The following is a 27,609-nucleotide window of genomic DNA, read 5'->3' on the forward strand; positions in this document are numbered from 1 at the left end:
GAAGATTGGATAGAGGTTAGCTGATGTGAGCTCAGAAGCAAGAAAAGCAACAAGCATTGCAAGATTGTACAGATTGAATGGAAGGAAAAGAATTAAGGGATTTTTTTTAAATGTAGAATTGACAGTTTGTGACAGATTGAATGAGATTTTGAGGAAGCGGGAGAAGTTTAACAAACAGATGTGTTTCATTTGGAGAACTGTGTAAAGAAAGCTGTCAGTGCCAGCTCTGAAAGACAGGAAAGCAGAGTGATGAAAGGACCTGTCTTTTGGGGTAAGTACCCCTGAATTCAAGTCTTGGAACCACCTCTTCCCACTTGTGTGTTCTTGGGCACATTGAATAACTTTTCTGATCTCCACTTCCTTATCAATATAATGACAAAGATAATACCATGTAGGATTGCTATGAAGATGAAGTGCAGTAACAAAAAAAAACTATCAAATGAGCTTGGGGTTGATGCTCTCTACTCAACACATTCCCTCTACAAAGATTTATTTGTACTGTTTTTAATTATGTGTAGATGTAACCTCCAAGGCCAGGGGGCTAAGGCCCCCTGAAGCTAGAGTTACAATTGGTTGTAAGCTTCCACATGGGTTCTGTGAATCAAACTGGGACCATATGGAAAAGCATCAAATGCTCTCAATTGCTGAGCCATCTCTCCAGTCCCCCTGTTTGCCAATGAACATGCTCAGTATTTAGCAGACTTACATTTCTTTTGTGTGTGTGTGTGTGTGTGTGTGTGTGTGTGTGTGTGTGTGTTTACTCTCTCAGTGTGACTATAAATACTTGAGATAGAGTTTCCTTTCAAATAAAAGCCTAAAAGAGACAGTTCAAAGACAGCTGTAAGTGACCAAGAGAAGCCAGTTTCCATGAAATGGCAAAGAACGGGAAAATGGTGCCCGGTAACTGTAGTTGGTGTCTTGGTTACTTTTCTTGTTCTGTGGCAAAATTTGGGACAAGAAGCAACTTGGAGGAGGAAGGGCTTACCTTGGCTCACAGTTTGAAGGTAAACAGTCCAGCACAGCAGGGTAGATCTGATGGCAGGAGAGTGGGGCAGCCGGTCAAACTGTGTCTATGGGTCTGGAAGCAGAAAGCAAATAGGAAGTGGAGCTGTGCTAAAAAACAAAACAAAAAATACCACCACCAACAAAACAATAACAACAACAACAACAACAAAAACCCAAGGCCTACTTTGAATGACCTATTTCCTCCAGCAAAGGTCCACTTGCTGAGAACTCTATAACCTTTCCAACCCAGGTGGTGACCAACCCACAAGCTCACAGAAGACATTTCACATTTAAACTCTTAACACTGGGGAATGGCTTTTTACAAAGGCCATTTTCACATATTTGGAAATTGGCATCTGGCATCCATACTTGGTTCTTCCAAACGTGCCCAAACAACTTGAAAGCAGTTGGACCACAGTAGTGCTGCACATGCATGAGGTATCTTATTAAAATTCTCATGGTTGTCAAATATCTTCTAAATATAACAAATCAAACCACCCCTTCCAAAAAATCAGTAATTAGTCAACCTGGATGCACAGAAGACTTGGAAAGCTCTCATCTCTGCTGTCAGCTGTAATCAAATTTCCTCAGACGTCTAGTTTTCCGGTTTTACCCAAGGCCTCTTGATTTATCAGCAATTTATTTTTTTCCCCCCTCTGGAAATATAGCCTAGTTAGAAGACTCCAGAAGAATTCAAAATTAAATTGTTTTGCTATTTTCTCTCTGTGCGGTGGCTGCAATCAAACACTATTTCCCCTGATTTTCTCAGACTTCGTTTTTGAGACGAGAGGATATTTTGCCTGCTTCGCTCGTCCTCCTCTCACCCCTTCGCCAGCTGCACAGAGATACCTTCTCTCGTTAGTCGCAATTCATTCTTCAGCCTGGGCATTTGGCAGCTCCCGAGACCCGCCCCCACCCCAAACTGCAATTTGGAATGTGTTCCTGGACCTGTGAGTCACCCTGAAAGAGAATAGAGAGTTCACACAGGGAGAATTGAATGGAACAGGATCTTCCTTAGTTCTTCCTGTCTGTTGGCCCTAGGACAGGCAAGTCACAAGCTGGAACTCAGAGCTTTTCTCTAGGACTAAGGCCCCTTACATATGTGTCCTCAATGGTTGTGTCTATTTGTGGCTTCATGCTTCTCTCTGAAGTAATAGAATGCTTATTTTATGGGCCAAGGTATGGAAAGTATGCATGGAACATATACAGTGTACAGGATTGAATTTAAAGAAAACGGGTGAAACGCATAAAAATTCATACTTTCAAGTACAATACAACTAAAGATATTTGTTGAAATATTTGATGTGTTAAGATCCATTCATTTATTATTAAACTTAGCAGAAGCTAGAAATCAGTCAAAGAAAAGTATGGGTTGAGGCAAATCACATCTTTTTAGAGACAAATATCTCCTTGGTCATTTTGAATATTAAGAAATTTTTGTGATTTCTGTGTTTAATGACATCATTTAAAAGTTCTGTGTAGGATTTCCAACACAAGAGCCATTTGTTTTATTTAATTATCAGTACTAATTCTCTAAGTTAGACCAGGTATTCCTGACAAGCAGCACAGGGCTATTTTTCCTTTTACCACAGAACCTGCCTCATGTTCTGGAATCACAGAATGGCCTTTCAGAAATGTGTGATCAGCTAGGAATGTCCTTTCATACTTCTGCATTAATTTGGTCATCTTTCTCTCTCTCTGTCTCTCTCTCTCTCTCAACAGCTTTACTGAGGTGTACTTGATACACAAAGGAATGTACACATTTAATATGTACAATTTAATGAGTTAGCTATATGCAAACACCTGTTATTTATCACCATAATTAACATAAAAGACATACAAAACAACTCCCCAAGGCGCCTTATATCCTTCTGTGTGTGTGCACAGGTGTAGATGTGTTTTAAGAATACTTAACATTATCCATCTTCTTAATAAATGTATTATTAAATACAGGCAACAGGACTGTGCCATACATATCTTTAAAACTCGTCCATTTAATGTAATGGAAATGCTATACTTCCAGATTTTCCCACCTTTTCACTTTCGAAGCCCTGGCAACCACTGCCGAATTATCTGCTTCTGTAAGTTTATCCTTACAGAAGTGGACTCAGTATCTGCCCTTTCACACTGGATCATTTATCTTAGCACACTGTCATGCAGGTACTTCCATGTTGTTGCAAGTGGCAAGATTACCTTCCTTATTTAAGGTTGAACAACATACCATTGCATACACATGCCACATTTTCTTTATGCATTCATCTGTGGACAGACACTCAAGTTGCATCTGTATTTGGCTATTGTGAGAGTGCTATAGTGAGCATGCTCCAGGACAAGCTCTACCATGTGGTCTTTACTGGTTGGTTATCTGTTGCTTTCTTTATCTATGGCAACCAGCAAAGATGTTTGCTTACACTCCTTTGGTAAGTACCCAGAAGCTATGCGAGAATAGTAGGAAGGAATATGCATGTGTGGCAGATACTTATCTAGGCTATGTAGGGCCACATGTAGAGTGAGGCCACAGGATAGCACTTCTTGACGCCCGTATCTCACATCAGCCTCAGCTTCCATAGGGATGACAACTGACCCACCATCTCTGTGGTTACTGTAGCCTTGTACTTGTCTCAATTTCTCACCTTCACATGGTCTCCCCATTCATGAACATTGAGGGCAAGCTATGACATGGGTACTAATTACATTTTTTGCTGCAGGTGAGATTGCCTGTTCCTCATGGAGCTTTCAATCTAATCATTGATGGAGATGAATACTAATCAAGAGTTCACATGAATTACATATCCCATAGTCTAGTTTTATAAAAGATTATAAATTATAAATTGTCTTATGAGGGCAGAGAACAGGGTATTTGGATAAAAACAGCAAAAGCAACACTCCTCAGAGCGACTGGAAGAGTATTAATGCTCTCAACACCTTATACTCTTGGTCTGTTATCCCCTTGACAGAATTCTCCATCTTAGTGTAACTGGTCTTAGGGGATGGTCAGGCATCATTGTGTCAGCCACCCAGTTCATTATAGCATGTTAGTAGCATGTACAGCCTCTATTCACACATGACAGTAATAGCCCACACATCTCAAGTTATGATAAGCAAAAGTGCCTTCAGATGCTACCAAGATGTCCCAGGGAAGAAGAATACCACCTAATTAAAAACTCTTGTTATAAGGGGACCCCAAGTGTCTTAGTGTTCTCAAGTCACTCCAGCTCTTGCCATGAAGACTCGAGAGCTCCCAGGGCTCACTGCTTAGAGTGTTTTAGCAAAAAGGCTCATGTCACATTTATTCTGGACATTCATTACTGACTCCAAATTCCTCACAGAATAATCTTAGAATCTGAATGTGACAGGAGGCTTTGAAAACATTGCGTCACCTATGTCCAATGAGAATCATCTTGAGGTAACCACCCCCAGGCTTATTCTTCTATCTAGCCATATAGAGCTTGCTCACTGGGAACCTACCATATTGTCTCTCAGACTGGTGTCTTGGCTTTGTCCTCCCTTTTCTGTCATCTTCTTCCTCTGTGCCTGGTCCCTTATCTTCCTACTGTCTTCTATTAGAATTTCTACTCACCCTCCAGGTTTCTGCTTCAGTCCTCCTCTGTGAAATCTCCCCATGTTCTCCCAGGCAGACTCAGACATTCTTTTTTAGGCTTTCACTATAATAGGACTTGGCTCCTCTTGTTCTTTGAATGAGCAATTCATGCAGGGTAGATGATAAGCGCAACAGACCCCCTGGCTCTGTGTCTGTGAAGCACCTGTCTTTTCTAGTTTTGCTGCAGTTTCTGAAATCCTCTGGCTTGAGGACTTCCCTGCAGTGTCACTGTAGCCTGCCTTGCTTCAGTCCTTCCTCTCATCTGGCATCTTTCCTCGGTCATAACATGTGCTAGGCTTTCCCTGACAGCAATGGAAACAGAAAAGGCCTTTCTGATTGTTAAATAGGACTGATATCAACTTCAGCTCACTTCTCTTGAGGTTCGCAATGCATGAGAAAAAAAAATGACTTCCAGAATGCTTCTTTCTTCTCCCCTTCTCTTCAGTTTATACTCCCTCTAAAATCATATTAGGGTTATAACTTCCTCCCCACACTTCAGTTGTGTCCTTTCTGGAGACTCTCTCACTATACACATTCAACCCATTAAGGAGCAGGTGGCAGAGGATATAATCTGTCGCCCAGTAAATTCAGAGGGGCTAGAGTATATAATAAGTATCAAGCCTAGAAGAGTCTGAGGGAATAATCAAGAAATCTTTATGTGGAAGGGAAATTTCTTAGATGTCCAATTCAAAGTAAAACACCTTCCTTTTTGCCAAAAGGATAATAAACTCATATTCTGGATAATCTGTCCCATCTGGAAACATCATTTAATGACAACCCAGCATCTTTCTGTCTCCACTTCTGAAGAGACCATTCCAGATATAGCCATGAACTCTGTATATTATAATGTGTATTAATACTAAAAGCTTCAGGTCCTTCATATATCTTGTGCTATGAGATGTTTACACTTCTCATCTTACTCAGTCATTGCATCACTGTGGAAGTTAGAAATTATCTGTTTTATAGAGGAATAAATTAGAGATCATAAAATTAAAATAAAATGAACTATGTCCCTCTTATTATAATTCATATTCCAAATATCTTGAAGCCTAAGTCTTGGCAATTTCCATCAAATTGTATGTTGTATTTTAATAAATGACATCTGATTACATGTATTTCTATTCAATCAACAGTACCTTATTTCCTGTCTGCCCCTGATTGAGCTCCCCACCCCTATACACACTAGGATTTTCACCTCCTTTGGGTCAGTGTCTGTTTCTACTCCTCTTTATTCCTCCCACATGTATGGACTCAGTAAACATTTTGAGCCTCTGATCTGAATATTCATTAGTCATACAACCAAGACTCCTATGAAACCTAGAAATTGTTGTCTAATTAGCCAATCAAAAACTAGGTGAGACTGCAAATGAGAGAAAAACAAAATATTCATGGCTACTCCATCCAAAAGTAAAACAGTCTCCCCAAATACCAGGCCAGCAGGTCAAAGCTGAAATCTAAGCAGGGATTGCATGAGTGCTTTAGGCATCTTTTACCTAGAGTTCTTCAGATTTCATAGCCATATTTATTTTCTTTTTCTCTTGTGAGATGATATCTCTGTACATTTTGTGATGTAGGGCTGTGAACAGTTAGTTCTCTTGGACATTCTCTGAAGGAAGCTATGCAGCTTGTATTGAGTGATGCTATATCCTGGCTCCTGGCAGTTATCAAGGGCCAGTACTGGTAGAAAAAATATTAACTCCCTGGATTAGTACAAAGTTGAACTTGAAACCCACATTTAAAAGGCCAAGGAAATAGTTTCCTCCCATCTACTGACTAGACATGAGCTACTGAACATTTTTTGTTTTGTTTTGTTTTGTTTTTCTCCTCATCTTTTAATGATGGAAATAGACTATTTCAGCCCTGCAGGAACTTGGTTCTAATTTTCTGCCTCCTTTAAGAGTAAAGGACCTTTCCTCATACCCTATAGCACCATTTAAACAGCAGCCCTTTAATTATGACTTACAAATACTTCTTTCCATCCCCCATCCCTATCAGCTTCAGCCATAGCTCTTGTTGAGGGGTGTGAGTGGCCTCAGCTTGCCTGCTGGGAATGACCTTTCATTTTGAGCTTAAGCATGCGGCTTTAAAAGAATGTGTGTTGGATATGTGCCACCTTTTATGCCAGCCCAGGAAACACCTTCATTTCATGTAGGACTTCTGCCTGCTCTTTGTGAATGTCTTTGTCTCCAAACCAGTGTGTTCTGCATTGTCTCAAGTTCTCACCAGCAGACATGGGAGTGAAACTAAGCTGTGGGTAGCGATCACACAGACCATCAAAGCCAGAGCCTTGAGAATTCTTAGGACATTCAAGCCAGATGAGTCAAATCAGTGGCTTTTGGTGAGTCAAGTTGTGACACCACCTATATGGTTGAAAGTCATTCTTACTTATTATATTCATCCTTTCCAGCAAAGTTCTGGTATGGGGACTTTGAAGTCTTTTAACCTTAAAATCAGCTCAAGAGTAAGCAACCAAATATCATCCCATGGTGACTTCATGTTGAGGACATCAGGTGTTCCTAGGAATTATCTTAGCATGTTTTGACTTTTTATGTTGCATGGATTTGAGATCAAACTCGATCATTTCTTTGGAAGCATTGATAGTCTAATTTCAGGGTTAGTAAAATGTATTTATGAATGAACCATTATAAGAGAGTGCATTTGTGTTTTAGAAACTATTTTTTGCACCAAGTATCCTCTGTGAATGATAAAACAAAGCATGTATTTGGTATTCGATATTTCATTCAGTGTTTCCATGTGTTTTACAGAGGGTGGATTTCTGTAGTGACATCTATCACAATATATTCTGCCACTCATCTCCTACCTGAATATAAACCTAATGAAACAAATGGTGACATGTGTCTAATCCACTATTGCTTCTCAACAGTATGGTCTGATATGCAGTCACATTCAATAAATGCCAAATGAGTGAATGGACAAATTAGGAGTTACCTTTGCTATGAAGTTTAATGTTGTAATGATGTCAAGCTCATACGCTCACATGTATACTTCAAATAAATTCATTCACCACCTAACATCACATGGAGATTGAGGGTGAGATAACCCATCTTCTTGCCTACATGGATGTTAGGATACCATTTCATGATTTCTTCCAGGACCACCTGGATTTTACTATATATATATCAAATTATATGTTATTTTACCTAGGTAAATACCACATGACCGTGTACATGGTGACACTCTTGCTAAGGAACAGTCCATCACTGTCCTTGTCTATAAATGGATCCCCCACTCATCAGGTGGTAAAAGTGCTTTCTATGATCTGTCCTCTATCTTGTTGTAGAACTATACTTTCCTGGACCCTTCTGGGCTCTTTATTGTCACTGCTATAGTTGGGTTTTTTTTTTCACCAAACTCTCACACCTCTTATCTCTGCTTATTTGTGTTCTGACGATAAGTCTTTTACACCTCAAAAGATGGGGACGTATTAAAATACCATCTCATCCAGGAAGGATTTTCCTCTCCTCCTCCACTAGTGCAGTAGACAGTGTTACCATTGTTCTGATTATTGGGAACTGTAAATAGGGCAGCTCTGTTGGTTAGTTTTTATTGTTAACTTGACACAACCTAGAGTCACCTGGAAAGAGAGGGTCTCAGCAAGGCATTGGCTAGATCAAGTTAGCCTGTGAGCATGTCTATGGGCAATTATCTTGCTTATAAATAGATTCATCCCAATGTGAGATGCACCAGTTCCTAGGCTGGGACCCCTGAACAGTATAAGAATGAAAGAATAGCTGAGCAGAAGCAAGTAGTCAGTATGGGTGGACTTGTTTCTCTTAAATCTTGACTCGGGGTGTACTGTGACTAGTTGCTTGAGTTATTTGCCTTAACTTACCCAAAATGATGTTCTGTAACCTGGAACTATAAGCCAAATAACGGTTTTCTTCCCCAAATTGCTTTTGGTCAGGGTGTTTCATCATAACAACAGAAATAAAACTACAACAGCATCCTTGGATGGATAGATGTATACTCACATACACACATAGAGAGAGAGGGGGGGGGAGAGAGAGAGAGAGAGAGAGAGAGAGAGAGAGAGAGAGAGAGAGAGAGAGAGAGAGAGAGAGAGAGATTAATTCTTTTGTTTTCCCAGGAAGTGATCTGGACTGTTCTTCTCTGAGTGATGGGTGGGAGTCTCAGAAGCCAACCACAGACATTCCAGAAGCCTCTTCTGGCCATGTTCTGTCTCAGCATCTCCGAGAAAGCTCCCAGAATTGTTCTCTTCAGCCTCAGATGAAAGCATCAGGACATTTCCAAAAGACCATTCTGGCGCATTCAAGTGAGTCCTTTTTAACCTTTGCCACACCCAAAGAGTTCTTTTTTCTTGCCACCTAAAAATGCTGTAATAATTGACTAATGTGCACTTAGGAACTTGTATCAACCTGCTCGAGGAAGGGGGAGACCTAAGCTCCTGCTGGTGTTTAGATGACACAGCGGAAGTGCCTGCCTTTGAATGTACCCACAGAGTTCTCAGCAGCCCTGAGTTTACAGCGCCTTAGTTTTCAAGAACCTTGATGTCTGATAAGTATTAGGGTTTGATAAAGCTGAGGAGAAGAAACACAGGTCTTGATTATTTACTTCTTGATTTGCAGCTGTGTGTTTGACATACTTCAAAAGGAGGGGAAAATTTTGAAGAAATAAGAAAAAAAAAATCATCTTTTCGAGCTATGCCCCCGGGAAGGAAAGCAATATTCATCTCTTGGTATATCTTAGCATGAGTAATGGAAGAAGCTCACCAGTTTGCTGCTGACTCCTGTTTGTCAGTAGCACGTTAATGATACTCTCATGCAGTCTCTCTTCTAGAGGAGGAGAACTGAGCTGGCTCTTTTGAGCTTGCAGAGATTTTAAGTTCAGACTCCCACTCATAATTTACAGCTCTATGAGCCACCATAGGAAAAAATGTACTAGGCTCTACAAGCAGGTTGCCAAACTCTGAAATTTAACCTTGCGTCTGTGCAGAGGGATAATCCTAATTCTTCTTTGCAATAACTAAAATGACCCGAAGGATTTGCTGTGTCTTGTCCACATGAATACTCAACAGATTTTGAGGTTATCACTCCAGGGAGCAGAGATTGCATGAAAATAATCTTGTCTTTATTTGCCTTTATAAACCACGAATGAAGAGTGTCCCACTGAGCATCCCTCTAAAGACTCACTCATATGCCCTGTGCATTATATTCTCACTGCAGCTGTTCAGGAAGTCCTAAATGGTCTTTAAGTTGCCTGTGCAGTTGTTTCAATAACAGAAAAGCCTAGCTTTGACTTCATGGTTAAATGCCAGGCTATCAATACCTACTGAGACTCAGCAGCCACCTCTTCCAGGGAGCCTAGCTTTCATCATTCTGCTTCCCAAAACTCCTTCTTTATGCTCAGGAGCTGCACCACTGTGCATGCTTGCCTGTGTTTCTCATCATTCTCTGACCCCAACTAAGGTCATGGTTATCCTTGGATCCCAAAATGACCATACAGTACCTGGGCAGAACAAGTTCTCCCTGATTTTTGGTAAACCAATCCAGAAGTGTACTGGTTTATTGTACAGATAAGAAGACTAACATTCTCAGATGAAGTAAGCCTTTAGACTCATTGCAGAGAATGCGACCATGACAAATGCATGCTCTTGTTGTATCTGGGGTGCCTGCTGTATCTGTTGTACCTGGATGACCCCTACTCTTCATCATAGCCCACTCTAAATGGGAATACCTCTGATGGGCCTTCTTTGTCTCATCCTGGTTGATGGATGGAGTAAATTATTCTCCTATGATTCCAGGGTACTCTGCATGTATAACTTCGCTGAGAATATTTATTTTCCTTGATCACTGGGCTCTGCCCTGCTTGGCCATCTCCATCATTTCTGTTCTCCCTGTGTGGGACCTGAGTGAGCATTCTGTTCCAGGTGGTACAGAAGACGCTAAGAACACTGGCATGCAAGCTATTATTTGTACTAGCTGGGGCTTCTGAGTTCCAGTGATAGAATTTACTGACTTATGTAATTCCGAACAGAGACCATTTTTCCAGTCTTTGCAACCCTGCCCTCTCTTCTGTGTTGGTATTTTTCCTCAGAGCCCATCTTCCCATGATGGTGCCTTGTGACTCTGCAAACACACACCTTTCAGATTTCCAATCTGTCAGAAGAGATTTTGCTCATTTAGAGTTATGATATAAGACCTAGAGTTGTTACATCAGTTCTGGGAGGATTCCATTTTCATGGCAAAAGCAGTCACTTTGCTGATAAGTATGTGAGGTTCCAAAAGGCATTGAATGGGTCAGATGCTGGGATGAAAAATAAAAGAAACCAGCTGCTCTACCTTCTATCAGAAAAAGTAATTCCCACTAAGAATACGGCATTACCCTCAAAACCAGGAAATAGATGCTGCATAGAAGCAGATATTTTTCGAGTGGGGAATAGAGAAAAGAAACAAAAAAAAACTTAAATGTGAAAAAAATGTTAAAGAAAATAGAAGGTGGTAAAGTGGGAGGACAAGGAGAGAGAATCTACAGGTTGGGAGAAGTTGAAGAAATCAAGGTCAGATTCCTGATAAGAAAAGTCAAAATAGGTACCAAGTCAATGGCTACTGAAGGAGCAGTGAGTAACAGGTCCAAAGCCACATGACTCATCTCTTTGTCAAATTCAAAGATACACCCACTTCAGTGTACACAGCCAGTGATCCTGGTTGTGTCTCAAGATGAATTTATTTTCCTAATTGCACATGCAATCTGGAGAGATGGATAATTCAAACACACTTTAGGTGGATGGATGGTTGACATTCCACTGAACCCACAATAATTTATTTAATTCACAGTATACATAAATCCTCCACACTTTGAGTGACATAATTTACTACTGCTCCTGTTTGAATTGCCAGACTTCAGGATTCCACCTACACTAGGGGCTCAGAGAGATTTATAGCTAACTCTATTCCCATATCCAGCATAAATCACAAAAATAAAAACACTCACAGTAAAAAGTCTTCTGAGTTTTAAACAACTGTTGTAAAATTAAACTCCTGAAGCATTTGAGGGAAATTAAGTTGAAATCTATTCATAGATTTATTTTTAAGTCTTTATGTGGTAATCTTTAGGTCAGCTCTGATTTCTTACAGATGATTAATCTGAGACTCAAGGTCATGATTCTCATGGTTATAACTGCTTGAAGCTTTGTACTTCTTCCCATCATGAATTGACAAATTTGAAATAGTTCTGTGATTGCAGAGTTTTGAAAGGAATATTTCATAATACATATTCTTTTTGTCTTCTTGGTCTTTAGAGATTCCTAGTATGCAAAGTTCCAATTGTCTTTCCATGCCTCATTTCAGACAAAACATTATGTCCTGTCTAGATGTGGTTTTTAAATCTTGGCGCTGGCACCTCGTAGCTGTATGATCTTGGACTATTGCATCATGTCTCTCAGTCTTGGTCTACTCATCTGCAAAATCCAATAACGCTTCCTACTTTGCATGGTGTGGAGCTGATGAAATAAGCTAGTGTATGAAAAGTATTTGTGAATAATGAAGCGCTCTGTAAATTGTAGGTGTTTTTATTATTGTTGTGGTTGGCACAATCATAATCATCATCACATTTTTAGAGTTCTGACTTTAGCATAAACTCTACAACATCTAAGCAAATGGCAAGGCTGAAGCGTTTTGAGTTGCATAGTCTCTTGTTTTGCTGTAAGAGAGGAAATTTTATCCATTGACTGTGTAATTTTCTAATTAATGGACCCATATGATTATCTACATATGTGTACATGTCTGTATGAGTTTACATGTACTATGTCTGTGCAGGAGCCCATGGAGGCCAGAAGAGGCCATCAGATCTCCTGGAACTAGAGATGTGAGCTACCTACCATGTAGGTACTAGGCATGCTCTTAACCACTGAGCCTTCAATCCAGCTCCACTTGGCATGATTTTATCTTGTTACTGATGATCAATTGTTTAAACTGACACATTTGAAAACTGTGAAGCAGCTTTAGAAGGAACTTGTTCTCCAGGGTTATTTAATCAGAAATCTATGATCCATTTCTTCTTCTTCCCGCAGAAGCCAGCCTGATGCACAAGTTCTCCTTTCGGGCAACCCTGCTAGCAGTGTGCTTAATCGTTTCTGCATGTGCAAGGTAATTCTAGTTTTTCTTTCTTGCAATAACATTTTATAATCAATGGGGAGGTCTAATTGATGGATCAGTTCGTTCCCTCCTTTCACAAATCATTTTAGGTAGCGCTATAGCTAAAACTTGTTCATTTAACTGTGATGATAGTGCCCTTTATTCTTTACATACCCCATCTATCCTCTAAAGTACGTACAGAAGCCAGCATGCCTTGCTTAGAAATGGATTTTTACCATGTGCTATCTTCTATTTAAGCAGTGAGAGCAAGGATGGTTACAATCTAAGTTCCCATTCAAATGCATTCCAGAATACTACAAGTCCCCACTGAGTCTCCACTTCTCCTGTTGTAGTTTGTATCCTAAAATACAGAAGAATCAAAAAGATATTCTCTAAAGGATACCAATACTTATTTGGAACCAGCAGAGTGCTACATGGGAACACACAGGCAGCCATGGGTGGATTCAGAGACTAAGAGAAGGTGATATTTATAAAGGGAGAAATAAAGGAAATTATATCAAGTGTTTTGAAGCAACAACCCTTGGCTACAATGATTGATAATAAGAATGATGTATTGAGGTTGAAAGGAAGTTGTTGGGCAGATATCCCTGTAGAAGCACTTTGTATGTAAGGTCATATTGGGCTGGTAGAAACTTTTGGGCCTGGGTACAGTCTTTTGGAATAGTTTCTGTCAGGCAATTATGTGTAAAGACCCTTTGTCAATACTGTCCTGGATTTATTTTGTTGTTGTTGGGGTTGATACAAGTGGCTCTCTCTTACTCTGTCAACTTTCACACCACTGTCGGTTCCAGAGAAGCCAGGTTAGCATTGCAGGATACACAGCACTCAGTCCTTACTACACATATGTTAACATCCCCCACCCCCCACCATTCTACATGTTCTTGTCATGCCTTCTAGGTCTACCTTTTCCCAAGATTCGAGGAAAATGATCAAGTCCCTTCAGCACTCAGCCTGTTCATGCCTCAGAGTCTTTGTTCCCTCTGCCTGGTACAAATCTATTTCACTTAAACTAATAACATATGACCTCATTTCTTTCTGAAATCTCTTCACATTCTCTATTAGAGAGACCTTTCCTGTAATTATGTGTAGACAGTATGGTGCTGTAGACAGTATGGTGTTGTAGACAGACAGTATGGTGCTGTAGACAGTATGGTGCTGTAGATAGTATGGTATTGTAAAGAGTATTGTGTTGTAGACAGACAGTATGGTGTTGTAGACAGACAGTATGGTGCTGAGGACAGTACGGTACTATAGACAATATGGTGCTATAGACAGCATGGTGCTGTAGACAGTGTGGTGCTGTAGACAGTACGGTGCTGTAGACAACATGGTACTATAGACAGTATGGTGCTGTAGACAGTGTGGTGCTTTCCTTTACTAAGAGCACTTTCTACTCCTGACCCATTACTATATGTTCAGTTATCCAAATATTAATAATCTATCTCTACTTATAAGAATGTGAGCAATCTGCCAATGGCATGCTTTAACAAGTAAAAGTATTTTCAGTACAAGCCTGATGTCTTGAGTTCAATACCTAGAAACCACATTGGACAGAGAAAATCAACTCTTGAAACTTGTCCTGTCACACACATACACCACAAAAACGTGCACACATAAATCATACAAATGAGTTCACACACACACACACACACACAAACACACACACACGATAAAATTTAAAGTAATTCTTAGAGAATATGAGCAATCCAGAAGGGACACCAAAGTATTGTCCTTACTTCCATATCCTTAATGACAAGAGTTCATTGATATTTTGATGGAGTGGGTGAAATGAAAATCAACAGTGAAGCCCTATAAGCTTCACAATCTTTGAACTGTGGTGGGAAAATGCTACACGTTCTCAAATCCTGCATCCTGAGGGTCAAGTGCCTCCATATTGCTTGGGAAGGTTGATTTTTATAATACCAACTCCTAGATCTGCTCTCTTGAGATATGAATTTAGGCCTAGTGAGAGTTGGTATTTTAAAACAAGCCTCCCACTTAATTATGAGGTTTGAGAAACATTTTAGATCACAATGGGACCAAAAGAACAAAAGGAGGAGGCACTCTGGCTAAAAATAGATTGTAACATTCTTCATTACATACCCCAAGTTGGAAACTGATAATGTGCATTAGTACAATAACAGCTAGAAGAAATTATGCAGAGCCATCTTTTCAGTCAGCGTTCTTTTAGCTTAGTGTGTTTCAACTTCCAAGTTGGTCAGGAAACCCCACCTCATATTTGACAGGGCTGTCGGTGAGACATTCCTCATGGGTTAACCTATGTAAATGCATCCAGCCTTGAGAAGTAGAGCTTCACTCCATGTCGTTTTTGTATGAACTGTGTTTAAAAAATGGTTTCCAAAGAGAAGATAAAGGAAAAGAGGAGAAATGGTCTCTGTAAGTACAGCAGCAAGAGCTGGTTGGTGCCACCTCTGGTGATCAAGGTCAGCATCAATGAGATGAGACTGATTATTGTATGTGCCATCGATAGGATGTAGTAAGAGTGGCACTTTACCTCTATGTCTCAAGCCCCAGTCCAGCCATGAAAAAAATGAGGAAAAACCCAAATGAAGGACATCCAGTGCATTAGAAGTCTTCCTCAAAGCCAGTAATGTCTTCAGGACCATGTTGTCATATCCCAGAGGAGCCTAAGGAGACATGATGACTAAATGTAATGTGGTTCCTGGAGTAGAAAAAGGCCATTAGGTGAAAACTGGAAAATCTAAACATTTCCTTATATCTGCATATAATCAAGGATTTTTTTAAATGGGCTTTAACAAATTTATTCTTCCACAATTTCATACATGTATATAACACGTTCTGATAGCACTCATCCTTCCACTCTCTCTATCCTATCCCCACTTCACAGAATTTTAATTTGCACTCTGGGATTATAATTCAACACCATGGTTTGTTCAGTTTTCAAATTTTTTTTCTTGCTCAATACTTACCATTTTCAATCAGGAACTCTTGTGATCTTGTAGATTGGCCCTTTCATATACCTTTATTCTTTAGACTTTCTCTCTCTCTCTCTCTCTCTCTCTCTCTCTCTCTCTCTCTCTCTCTCTCTCTCTCTCTGTGTGTGTGTGTGTGTGTGTGTGTGTGTGTGTGTCTGTGTGTGTGTGTTTCCTATAACCCAGGCTACTCTTTAATTCTCTATGTAGCTGAGACTGACTGTGTACTACTACACCTCTTGACTCTATCCCCCAAGTGCTAGAATTACAGGCATGTACTACCACACTTGACTTTTGCTTTTCTTAGAAAAAGCCATTTAATGGTAATTAAAATCAACCAACATGTATAATGCCAACAAAGTACACAGTTTACTTGAAATCATGACAGTATAGCAATGATGAATAACAATAGGAAGACATAGTCAAGTGAGAGTGTACTACCATGTAATTGACATTGATAGTAAGTCACCATCGTCTGTAAATTGACTCCTGATTTGAAAAAATGTATGTGTCTCTTTGAACTGATGAAATAAGATTTGGCTGCAGGGCTCACATTCACTTGACCAGCTCAACCAGAAACCTTCAGTTACCTTAAGTTTATGTTCCTCTCATGCCTTTGTCCTAATTTTCTAGTCAGTAAATATTACTTCTGCCACAAAATACATTATGAATCATCATTCTTTAGTATTTTCATTGTTCTTCATATTTTTTTAGAAAACAAATTACAAATAATTCAGACTCATCTTGTATCTGCCCTAGCTTTAGTCATTTCTCTGAAATTTCCAAAATTCTTTTATTAGAGAACATTTCGAGATCAGGATGCCAAGTGTACTCATTGGTATTGGAATGTCATTGCTTCTAGGCCATGTGTGGACAGAAATGAGGAATATTTTGTACATATTTAATAATCTTGAAATGCACGTGTGGTAATTTTATATACATATATATGCATATATATACACATATAGTAACCCAAGTTTGTTTATGTTAATAAATCTAACCCTAACCCAATGCCACGTGACTTATTCCAGGTTTCCCTGTCACCTCAACTATCCACAGGCTTCTTCTTTGGCAGTTAGGAAAATGATTTTCACTACTTCGCACTGAATTGATTAAATCTTGCTGTATATGTGCAGAAGTTGATAAACTAATAACTCACACTCCCATGAGAAGCACCCTTACTGATGCAAACACAGTGGTTATGCTTAATTCCTTCCCTCTCTGGTCCGAGAGTTCCAGCTGAAGCTCCATTTTCTGAATTTATTTAGGTTGGCACCTCTTGCTTTCCTCCAGGTGAGGTTACATCATCCGTTTGTAATACAGTTTTTTTTTTCTTTTGTCAGCATCTTATCCTCAAGGTTTCCAACATCCTGGTTGATTTTTTTTAACTCTAACACACTGATAGTCAGTGACTTCAATACCCAACTCGCCTCAATAAATAAGTCATCCAGACAAAAACTAAACAGAGAAACACTTGAGTTAAATAATGTCACAAGTCAAATTGACTTAACAGAATATTCCACCCAAACCCTAAAGAGCATACCTCCTTCTCAGCAGCTCATGGAACTTTCTCCAAATCTGTCTACATATTAGTACACAAAGCAAGTCTCAAATGACACTTAAAAAGTTGAAATAACCCCCTGCATTCTATCTTACCAACATTGATTAAAGCTGGTTGTCAACAACGATAGAATCAGCAGAAAGTACACCTAGGCATGGAAGCTGAACAACTCACTACTGAATGAAAACTGGGTCAAGACAGATATTAAGAGTGAAATTTAAAAGATTTTATAATTGAGCAAAAATGAAAACACAACACACCCAAACCTATGTGACACAATGAAGGCAGTTTTAGGAGGCAAGTTCACAGTACTAAGTGCCTATATAAAAAAAATTGTAGTGAACTCATACTAATAACTTAATGACACATCTGAATGCTGGAAGAAGTAATATTCTAAAAGAGTAGAGAAATAATCAAACTCAAGGCTGAGTTTGATGAATTAGAAACAACAATAACAAAAATACAAATAATCAATAAAGCAAAGGAAATGGTTCTTTGAGAAAATCCCCCAGATTGATAAATCTTTAGCCAAATTAACCAAAAGATTGAGAGAAAAGATCCAAATTAACAAAATTAAAGATAAAAGGGGAGACATTACAACAGACACTGAGGAAATTCAGAGAATCATAAGGACATATTTAAAATGAAACAAAACAACTGTATTCCACCAAAGTAGAAAACCTCAATAAATTGGATGAATTTCTTGATATATTTGACCAACAATAGTTAAGTCAAGATGAAATACGCAGTTTAAACAGACCCATAATCCTTAGTGAAATAGAAGAAGTAATTAAAATTTCTAAACCAAAATAAGGCCAGTACCAGATGGATTCAGCACAAAATTCTGCCAGACCTTCAAACAATACAAATGCTGATAGTCTTTTTAAATTATTCTACAAAATAAACACTGAAGGAATGTTTCCTATTTTTGCACACAAACCACTATTAACCTGATACCAAAACCACACAAAGACCTAACAAAAAAGAAATTGTAGACCAATATCCCTTCTGAACATAGATGCAAATATTCTCCATGAAATATTGAATCTTTTATTATCAAAAATTAAGGTTTATTATGTGCCACTCAGTTCTGAGACTTTTCATGCAAATGATTAAAGTATAAAACCATTAATTTTCCTAACATGCATTCCTATAGCAACAATAAATGTGCCATTATGACCTTTCACTTTTTGTTGCTCAACAGTGTCCAATTGTGTAGGCGTATGACAGCCAGTTTATATAATCACTGGTCAAAAACTTCTTGCTTGCTTCAACTTTTGACAATTTTTAATAAAATTTATATAAAGACAGAAGGCTTGAACTGAGTTGGATATGCACCAATGAATGGAATTGTAGGATAATATAATAAATCTCCCTTTAATTTTGAAAAAAGTGCCAAACTATTCCAAAATACTTTCACCATTTTCCTTCCCAGGAGCAATGATGGCCCTGCATCCTCTCTGTCACTTGTTATGGCCATTTAGGGGCTTACCTGTTCTGATAAATGCACAATCATTGGTCAGCATTGCAGTTAGAGCGATTCTGATAAATTAGTTTGCATTGTCTAATGGCAAATGATGTTGTATATTGCTTTAAATACTTATTTCATATGCATATTTTCTTAGCTGAGATGTGATGTGTGTTCACGTTTTCCACCCATTTTTGAAGGTTGTTTGTTTTCTGGTTGTTGGGGTTTATTTTTAAATTATCACACAAAGTAATCACTTTCATTATGGTATTTCATATATTCGCCATTATACTTTGTTATTATTCAGCCCCCTTCCTGCTAAGGTTTGATTGTTCTTATGTGTCCTAGATAGGAGTCCTTTAGTAGATTTGTGATTTGCAGATATTTTCAACTGACTGTGCATTGTCTTTTCATCCTCTTGACACTGTTCTTCCTGGAGAAAAACTTTTGTTCTTTAATCTTCAGAAAGTTCAATTATTCATTTTTCTTTCATAGGCTCTGTACTTCATCATACCGTACTTAACAATTCATTGCCAAACACAAGGTCATACAGTTTTCATCTATGATTTCTTCAGGAAGTTTTATACTTCAGGGTTTATAATGCAGTCTCTGACTCATTTTAATTTCAATGTTACGTGAGATAAGATATATGCTTGAGGGTTCATTCTTTTCCTTTCAAATGTTCAATTATTTCAAGACCATTTGTTGAACGAATTATCTTTCCATTGTCTAACTTTTACATTTCTTTTAGAAATCAGTTTACAAGGCTACAGAGAAGACTCATCAGTTAAGAATGAATGCTCTTACAGAGGTCCTAAGTTCAGATTTCAGAACCTCTATCAGGTGGCTCATAATAGCCTGTAATTCAGCTACAGGGTGATCTGATACCTCTGACCTCCACCTCCATGCGCACTGCACTCACATACATATACTGTCCCTCCTACACACATAGACATACGCATAATCAAAAGTAAAAATAAATCTTTTAAAAAAAGACATCTGTTTAGTGTATCCATGTGTTTCTAGTTCAGAGTTTTCTGGTCTCTTTTGTTGCCCTATCTATCCTTTTGTTAAAACATACTATTTTCATTTTGGGTCTATATAGTCAGTATTGACAGTCAGAGTCTATTCTTGGTCTAAAGGAACACAGCATGAGTTGGAAATGCAAGGTTAATATGATACAACTACACAGTCTTGTTTTTTTTTTTTTTCAGATGGTTTATGGGAGGAGAATTAGCCAGCATCTTTACCTGCACATTGATGATCACAGTAGCTTGTAAGTAACTTTTCCAAGATTGCTGCTCTAATTAATGGATTTCCTCAAATCATGGTCACTTAAATAAAAATAAATATATATTTCTCTTTTCTACCCAAGGTGTTATGAAGTCACTGTTTCTCGGCCTTGCCAGCTATTTCAAAGCCATAGCCTGTGCTAAGTAAGTGCTGCCTCCAATGTCATCACTGTCTGATCAAGGATGACAGAATCTGGTATTTGCGGAAGGTTTCTACTGAGTGAGAGGTGGTGAGGGCCACATAGGGGAACAGTCCCCATCAACATATGAAGAGTATGTTCTTTCAATAATAAAACCTAGTAGTAGTCAGAATTATACTTTATTCTCAAAATAAACAGTTATATCTTAGGGCTCCCAAGACATTGAAAATAATAGGAAAATCAGTGTCCTTTCAATTTTTTAAAACATGTCATTATAGATTCATAGCACTGCACTTTTTAAACATCTCATATTAAGATGTCTTTGTGGTACAGCTTCCCAAATGCCTGGCAAAGTGCCTGTAGAATGATCTGTTACGGACTACAATCTCTCTAACTCTCCTAATGAGAATTTCAGAGGGCTTCCAGGGTCTGGGAGATGCTCACAGAATTTAAATCAGGCTTCTCAGTGCCATCTCATTGCAAGACAGGCTGTGTTGTTGACCTTCACTGTGCTTGTTGAAACCAGCTACCATGGCTTAAAGATAGAGCAGGGTCTGCAAGTCAAATCAGTTTATTGGCCACTGCACTTGACTCTCTGCATCCTAGTTTATGAAATCTTAGTCCTGATTCTGAAATCACAGTAGGGTGAGTGGAGATTGAGTTTGTTTACAACTCTGAGCAATATGGTGAATTTACTGACACTTGGAGTGACATTTCCCATAATTCCCAGCCATTCAGGTTTCTGAGGACAGCTATTGATACATCTAAGATTTTTTCAATCTAATAGTGAGATAATTGGGTGTTTGGGTCATCTCTCAAGTCCCTGTTCTTTAACTCTTATTAGTTATATTTGTTTGAAATTTTTCTAAGACAATTATTTACATCCTACCTAAGTTCTAGATCATTTTAGACCTAAGTGAAAGTTCACAGCCTTGCCTTATGCAGCCCTACCTACAGTATTTTAGGGAGGACCAAGTATTTTGAATTGATCTTCTTTATTTTTGACAGTTTCATTCATTCACATGTGAATATATATCTATAATTTACATAATATATATAATGATTTTAGTCACTTTTCCCCCACTCTTACCCTATTTCAGCTCCTCTTCTTCTCCTGCTGAACCCTTCCTTCTTACCAAGTACCTCTCCTATTTTCTTATCTTTTTGTATCTGTGACCCACTGAGGTTAAATGAGCATAGATGGGAGGTTAATTATTGGAGTGTGAACAACTTATCAGTGGCTATACCACTGAAGAAAGCAACACTTTTTCCCTAACTATCATTCATTGTCAATAGTCCCTTTGGGAAGGGTGTGGCCTCATGAGCCTTTCTCCCTCCCATGATGGAATGTTGATGATCTCAGTCTCAAACAGATCTTGGGTAGACAACCACAACTGTGGTGAGTTCACAAGAACATCAACTGGGGTGTGTCATGTCTATAAGACCCGGATTCTCAGTGCTGCTCCCCACCTCTACCTCTTATATTCTTTTTACTTTTCATCTTGTGATGCTCCATAGTGGCTCAGTTTTGTGTACCAAGCTGACACCAGTGAGTGCTAGGCTAACAGAAGTGGTCCCAGCACTTCTTAGCAATGCTCAAGACCCGAGATTTGAGCATCAGAGCCACCAAAATAAAAGGTAGTAAGAAGGTGGCTTGGAGTATAGTCCAGCTGTATAGAGCTGCTTGCTTAGGAATGCACAAGGTCTGCCTTGATCTCAGGCACCACAATGAACAAACAAACAAGAACAATTTTTTACCCAAATAGCTATTTTTAAACCAAAGTTTAGTAGTGATAGCATTGTTAAGATTTGTTAGACAGTGAGACATACATAAATCATTCTTATTAAAAAATTAAATTTACAATTAATTGGAAAGATAAATGGCCATTGTGTATAGCAATTCTGTGGAAAAGGCAGAATTCTTCAGAGTGGGGGTGAGGGTAGGGTCTCTATGCTTTAAAGTCATGGAGGAGCTATCTTCTGCCCCAATTCTAGGCCTTCTTAATCCAAGTTCCTGGGGGGTCTGTACTCATAACAACTTCTCTGGGCAATTCTTTTCACATTTACAGTGATAACTTTGGAAAGATGATTTCTGTAACTTTTACCTCTTGATTTGTGGACTCACTTAACCTACCAAAACTCTACTGGGAACTGTGCTCTGTACCAAGTACAGTGCTCAGTTCATCTGAACAGTCATGAAATAAGTCTCTATCATGAGTCTCAAGGTCATAAAACCAAGGCACGTGGCCAGTCTTAATACTTTAGAGCTTAATCATAGTCACATACATACAATAGACAGGGTAATTCTTTTCTATATGGTAAATACAAGTATGGAGCTAGTAATTAGGCCAAGTGAACACCAGAAAGGAAGTTTCCCCAGACTGGGAGAGGTGTGGGATGTGGGCAGGCAGGCCTTCCTGGAAGAGACACTGTGTAATATGACCTGTCACAGTTATTTTCCCAAGTTGGATTTTAGGCACTTCCCTACTGGCATGAGCTCCTTCCTTGTTTTCTCCTGAAAGCAAATACATCAAGACTGCATGCCTATTTTGCACTGACATTCTCATCTGCATCCTCCTTTATGGGAAAAGATCTCTTCTTTGATGATTTATATACATACTTTTACCTCCTCCTCCTCTCCTTCCCTTCTTCTCCTCTTATTGTCTCTCTATATTTTCCTGTTTCCTGCTCACCAGCTTTCATGTATACACTCTTTTACATTGAAGACTTGTGAAAACAAGAACTGTACATACCACAATGCCTTCAAAATAGTAGGTGCTCTATACATATTCACCAGCCCAAATATGTTTTCTGCATCATTGCATGAAGGACTTCTTTTACAGCAAAGAGTTCTGTGCCTGTGTATTAAAGATGCTACAACTCTCCTTTTTACATGCATGTATCTAAAAGATAACGAGACGCATACATGGTTATTAATATCAAGAGTCAAGAATGACTCATAAGTCTCCTCTCACAATCAATGATGAAGGTCTAATAATTGAGGGAAATCACTGAGTTCAGTTCAACAGACATCCACACTGCAGCCCTCTCACATTCATCTTGCACTATGAAAGAATGAATTCAATTAGGTGCCTCCTTCGTGGCATTTTAGTCCTCTCAAGTCATATCTCTTTTTACATCATGAATCGATTTCTTTTCACCTGCCTTCCTCCTTGAATTTAAAGTCTACAGTTGTGAGTGTTGTTCATCTACTCAAAATTGCTGGAGCAGCCCTTGTTCATGAAGGTCATCACAGGTATCATGTGCTTCCAATGAATTTTTAATCATCAGTATGAATGCTCTGCATATTTATGACAGATATCCTAACACCAAAACAGGCAGCATGTTGTCCTAACTTCATATAATTTTTATGAACATTTTATGTTTCTATAATAAAATGCCCTGAGGAAAAAATCAATATAGGAGAAGAAAGGGTTTGTTTGGCCTAAAATTTTAGGTTACAGTCTATCACTAAGGGGAAATCAAGGCAGGAACTGAAACATCTAGTCACATTGCATCCACAGTGTAGTGCAAAGAGAACAAATACATCCTTCCTTCATTCAGCTGGCTTTTTTTTTTCTCACTCTTTATATAGCCAGGGTTCCCCTGCCTAGGGAATGGTGCTGCCCACAATGGACTGGGTCTTCTCACTTCAATTAACAGTTATGTTAATTCTCTACAGACATGCTGATCTAGATAATTCCTCTACTGAGGCTCTCTTCTCAAGTGAGTAGGTTGTGTCAAGTTAACAGTCCAAAGTAACCAGAATACACATGTGCTTTCTACTGTTAGATGGAGACTTTTCATTCACGCTAATGATACATGAATTAATCAACTTTATAGAGTTAAGACATGGAAACTGCAGCCATGTTACCCTCTATGCTAGAGGCTCTTAACTTTTGGGTTGGGACTCCTTTGGGGGGGTCTAATGACCTTTTCACAAGGGTTGCATATCAGATACCCTGCATGTCAGATATTTACATTACAATTCATAACAGTAGCAAAACTACAGTTAAGAAGTAGCAATGAAAATAATTTGTATGACTGGGGATCACCACAACATGAAGAATTATATTAAAGGGTCGTACAATTAGGAAGGTTAAAAATCACTGCTCTAGGCTGTACTCCTGAGATGGTGCAAATGAAAAAATATTACAAAATGGTAATTAGCCAATTTCTGTGGTGGGCTTCAAAGGTTAAAACCTGCCTGGTTTCAGAGGAAAGCGCACTGAAAACTGCCAGTGGGAAAAATCGATGTAGAGTGAACCTAAGTTGAGACTCCACTCTTCCTAGTTGTGATTGTTTAGGCTGGTTTGTGTATGATTAGATACTGCAGTGTGTGTGTGTGTGTGTGTGTGTGTGTGTGTGTGTGTATGAATTATTCATTCATTGTCTCCTTCTCTAATCTAGATTTGATAGCACTTGAAGAATGCTGGTGATGAATGTCTTCTGAATATCCAGAAACAGTAATTTGTGGTCTGCTTGGAATGAATCAACCACTTTATTGGAAGGGAATGAGCAAATGGATAACTGAAGAAAAAAAAAAACCTCTAATTTGACAACGTAATTTCTTTCTAAAATCTCAATTTCCACATGTAATAGTAATTGGTTCATGACATTAATATTAAATTTTCTTTCATTCACAAACACTGTCAGTTGAAAGGGAAGGGACAGGGGAATGTGACAGAGCAGAGGCGGCCTGGAGTAACGCTCCCCTGTTATCCCTAAGGTGGTGTACCTGAAACATTAATTTTAATTAGAGAATTTTGTGAGAGGCTTGGAACATGAGAGGCTGTGGTCTGCCAGCATGCAGCTATGCTTTGCTGACCTACTTTAACCAAACAATGCAAACAAGCTTATATAATTAATACATGCTGCATAGGAAATAGGCACAGTTTGCACATACAATATAATGTTGCAAAAATTTATCTCCTTTGAAACATGCATTGATGTTAGATGTGATAAGAGGTGCTGTGGTTTGTCTCCAAATGTCCATGTGTCAAAACCTTGATTGTCAGTATGACAATGTTAAGAGGTGGTGGGACCTTTAAGAAATAGGACCAGTGGAATGTCCTTGGTCATTGGGGAGCTTCCCTGAGAATGTATAAACAGTCAGACCCTCAGTCTGGCTCTGGCTTTCTGTCCTGCTATATGATCTCTTCCTCTCACAACTCCCATGTGATGTGATGCTGTCCACCTTGAAACCATTGAATGAAGCAGATGCTGGCACCATGCATTTGAACCTCCAGAACTGTGGGCCAAAGGACTCCTTTTCCATTACTAAGTATTATGCCTTGGGTATTTCATTTACATGATGGGAAACAAAGAGAGTAGCTGATCATTGATGGAAAATGAGCAGGAGAGAGCTGTTATTTTGGAATAGGAATTCTTCTTTTGAATGATTTTCTTTACTACTTTTTTTTTAATTTCTGGGGAACAATGATCATCATTCAAATTGTAATTAAAATATGATACATAAAAATTCCTTAAAGACAAAATAAAGGAAAAATTAGTATTTGAAAACACAAGAAAATGGTGAAACTATATAATTGGATGAAAAGTTATAGAAGACACTTATCCTTCTTACCTCTCACCAGGCAATTTCAGATATGGTCTGCTGAGGATGTTCTATGCTACATCCTCCAGTGAGAAACTTCTGTGTGTTGAAAACTATTTACTTTAAAATGATAATGCCAAAAAAACAAAAACAAAACAAACAAACCCCTTTCATATCTGTGATGGTTAATATTCATTGTCAACTTGACTGTATTTAGCATCACCTCTGAGACACACCTTTAGGTATTTCTATGCGGTTGTTTCTAGAGAGGTTGAACTGAAGAGAGAAGACTTGCCCTTAACATGGGTACCAACATCTTATGGATTGGTGTCTTGGACTGAATAAAAAAGGAAGGGAGAAAGGAAGCTGAGAATGTGCATTCATATCTCTCTCTCTCTTTCTTGACTGTGGACACAATGTGACCAGTTACCCAGGCTTCTGCTTCCTATCATGATGCACAGTATCCCTTTAAACTTTGAGTCAAATAAACCCTTCTTTCTGTAAGTTACCTTTGCCAGGTGTTTTGTCAAAGCAATAAAAAAGTAACTAATATAACACCACTTTTATTTCTGGACATTTTTGGTTGATTGAAATTATACTAATAAGTAAGTAGACTCACCATCAACTTACATATATAGTATGTGTGTCATATAATTTATATTTACCTACATCCATATACCTTTTCACACATCTAATGACCTTGATTATTTGGATTTTTTGTTCATTTGTTTTTACTAGTTTATTTGTGTTTTGACTTTTTTTTTTTTTTTGGTATTTGGTTTCAGAGATAGGATCTCTCACTCTACAGCCCAAAGATAGCCCAGAATTCGCTATGTAACTCAGGCTGGCCTTATATTCATGACAATCCTCCTGTCCCAGCCTTCTGAGTGTTGTGATGACAGTCATGAGTCTCCAAGACCAACCGTATATTTTCACTTCACATTGTATAAATGTCTTATTATTTTATGAGATAGATGGAATACAGATATTTTTTTCTAAACTCATTGCTTGTGTTTTCACTTTGTTGATTGTTTCCTTAGCTGTGCATAAGTTTTTAATTTAATATACTCCCACATGTTTATTTTTATTCTTGTTGCCTGAGATTCTAGTGTGGTAATAAAAAAAATCATTGCAGAAGCCAAAATCAACAAGCCTTTTTTTTCCTCCTGTTTCCCATGGTTTCAGAGCTTACATTTAGGACTTCAACACATTTTGAGTTGATTATTAGATGTGATATGTTTCAGCTTGGATACGGAATGTCCCCACAGGCTCACATGTTGAACAGCTGATGACATGGTTGAGAAGTGGTAGGAACTTTAGAAAGTGGCCCTAGAGAGGTAATGTGTCACTGGAAACATACCTTTCAATGGCATGTTGGGACCTGGCCCTTCCTGTCCAAGCTGCCTGGAGGTAAGCAACTTCATTTCAGCACTAGCTCTCTACCATGATGTTTGCCTTCAAGTAGCCATGGGTTGAAATGCTCAGAACTGTGAGCACAGCTAATCCTGTCTTCCGGTAGTTATTTATGACAGGTATATTTGCTGAATGCTGGTAGTTAAGGATTTGATTTCATCCTTTTGCATGTGGATGTCCAGTTTTCTCAATAGTGTTCCCATTCTGTCCCAATAGAGCTTCAAAAGTGTTATGAACGAGATTGTAAGACAATGTGATCATCGATCCATTAGGTGGTTCTGTCTCCAAGGTTTCTTTTCTTCCACTGTTATCAAGGACCTAGAAACTCTAAGCATGTGTTCTCCAGAAAGCAGGTGCTGGATTTTTTGGTAAGTTTCCACATCACTTACTAACTGCCTCTGCTTCACAGCCCAGCTCTTCTGCCCTCTTGAAGTTGTTGGAGTGTGACCTGTGTTTATTTTTTTCCAACTATCTCAATGAAGT

At 38.7% G+C, this 27,609-nt stretch overlaps 1 protein-coding gene across 1 annotated transcript in view; it reads left to right on the plus strand.

Annotated features, from left to right (window-relative positions):
* Tmem71 (transmembrane protein 71) overlaps positions 1-26,781 on the plus strand; it is a 36,851-nt gene extending 10,070 nt beyond the window's left edge. Inside the window, exons 5-9 of the mRNA XM_059247465.1 lie at positions 8,715-8,900; positions 12,657-12,732; positions 19,939-20,000; positions 20,100-20,160; positions 24,567-26,781. Of these exons, the coding sequence (XP_059103448.1) occupies positions 8,715-8,900; positions 12,657-12,732; positions 19,939-20,000; positions 20,100-20,160; positions 24,567-24,582 (401 nt within the window). The 3' untranslated portion in view covers positions 24,583-26,781. The remainder of the gene's footprint in view (positions 1-8,714; positions 8,901-12,656; positions 12,733-19,938; positions 20,001-20,099; positions 20,161-24,566) is intronic.
* Positions 26,782-27,609: the final 828 nt, after the last annotated feature.

The sequence above is a fragment of the Peromyscus eremicus genome, chromosome 20 (genome assembly GCF_949786415.1).
Source record: "Peromyscus eremicus chromosome 20, PerEre_H2_v1, whole genome shotgun sequence".
In the NCBI taxonomy this organism is placed as follows: domain Eukaryota; kingdom Metazoa; phylum Chordata; class Mammalia; order Rodentia; family Cricetidae; genus Peromyscus; species Peromyscus eremicus.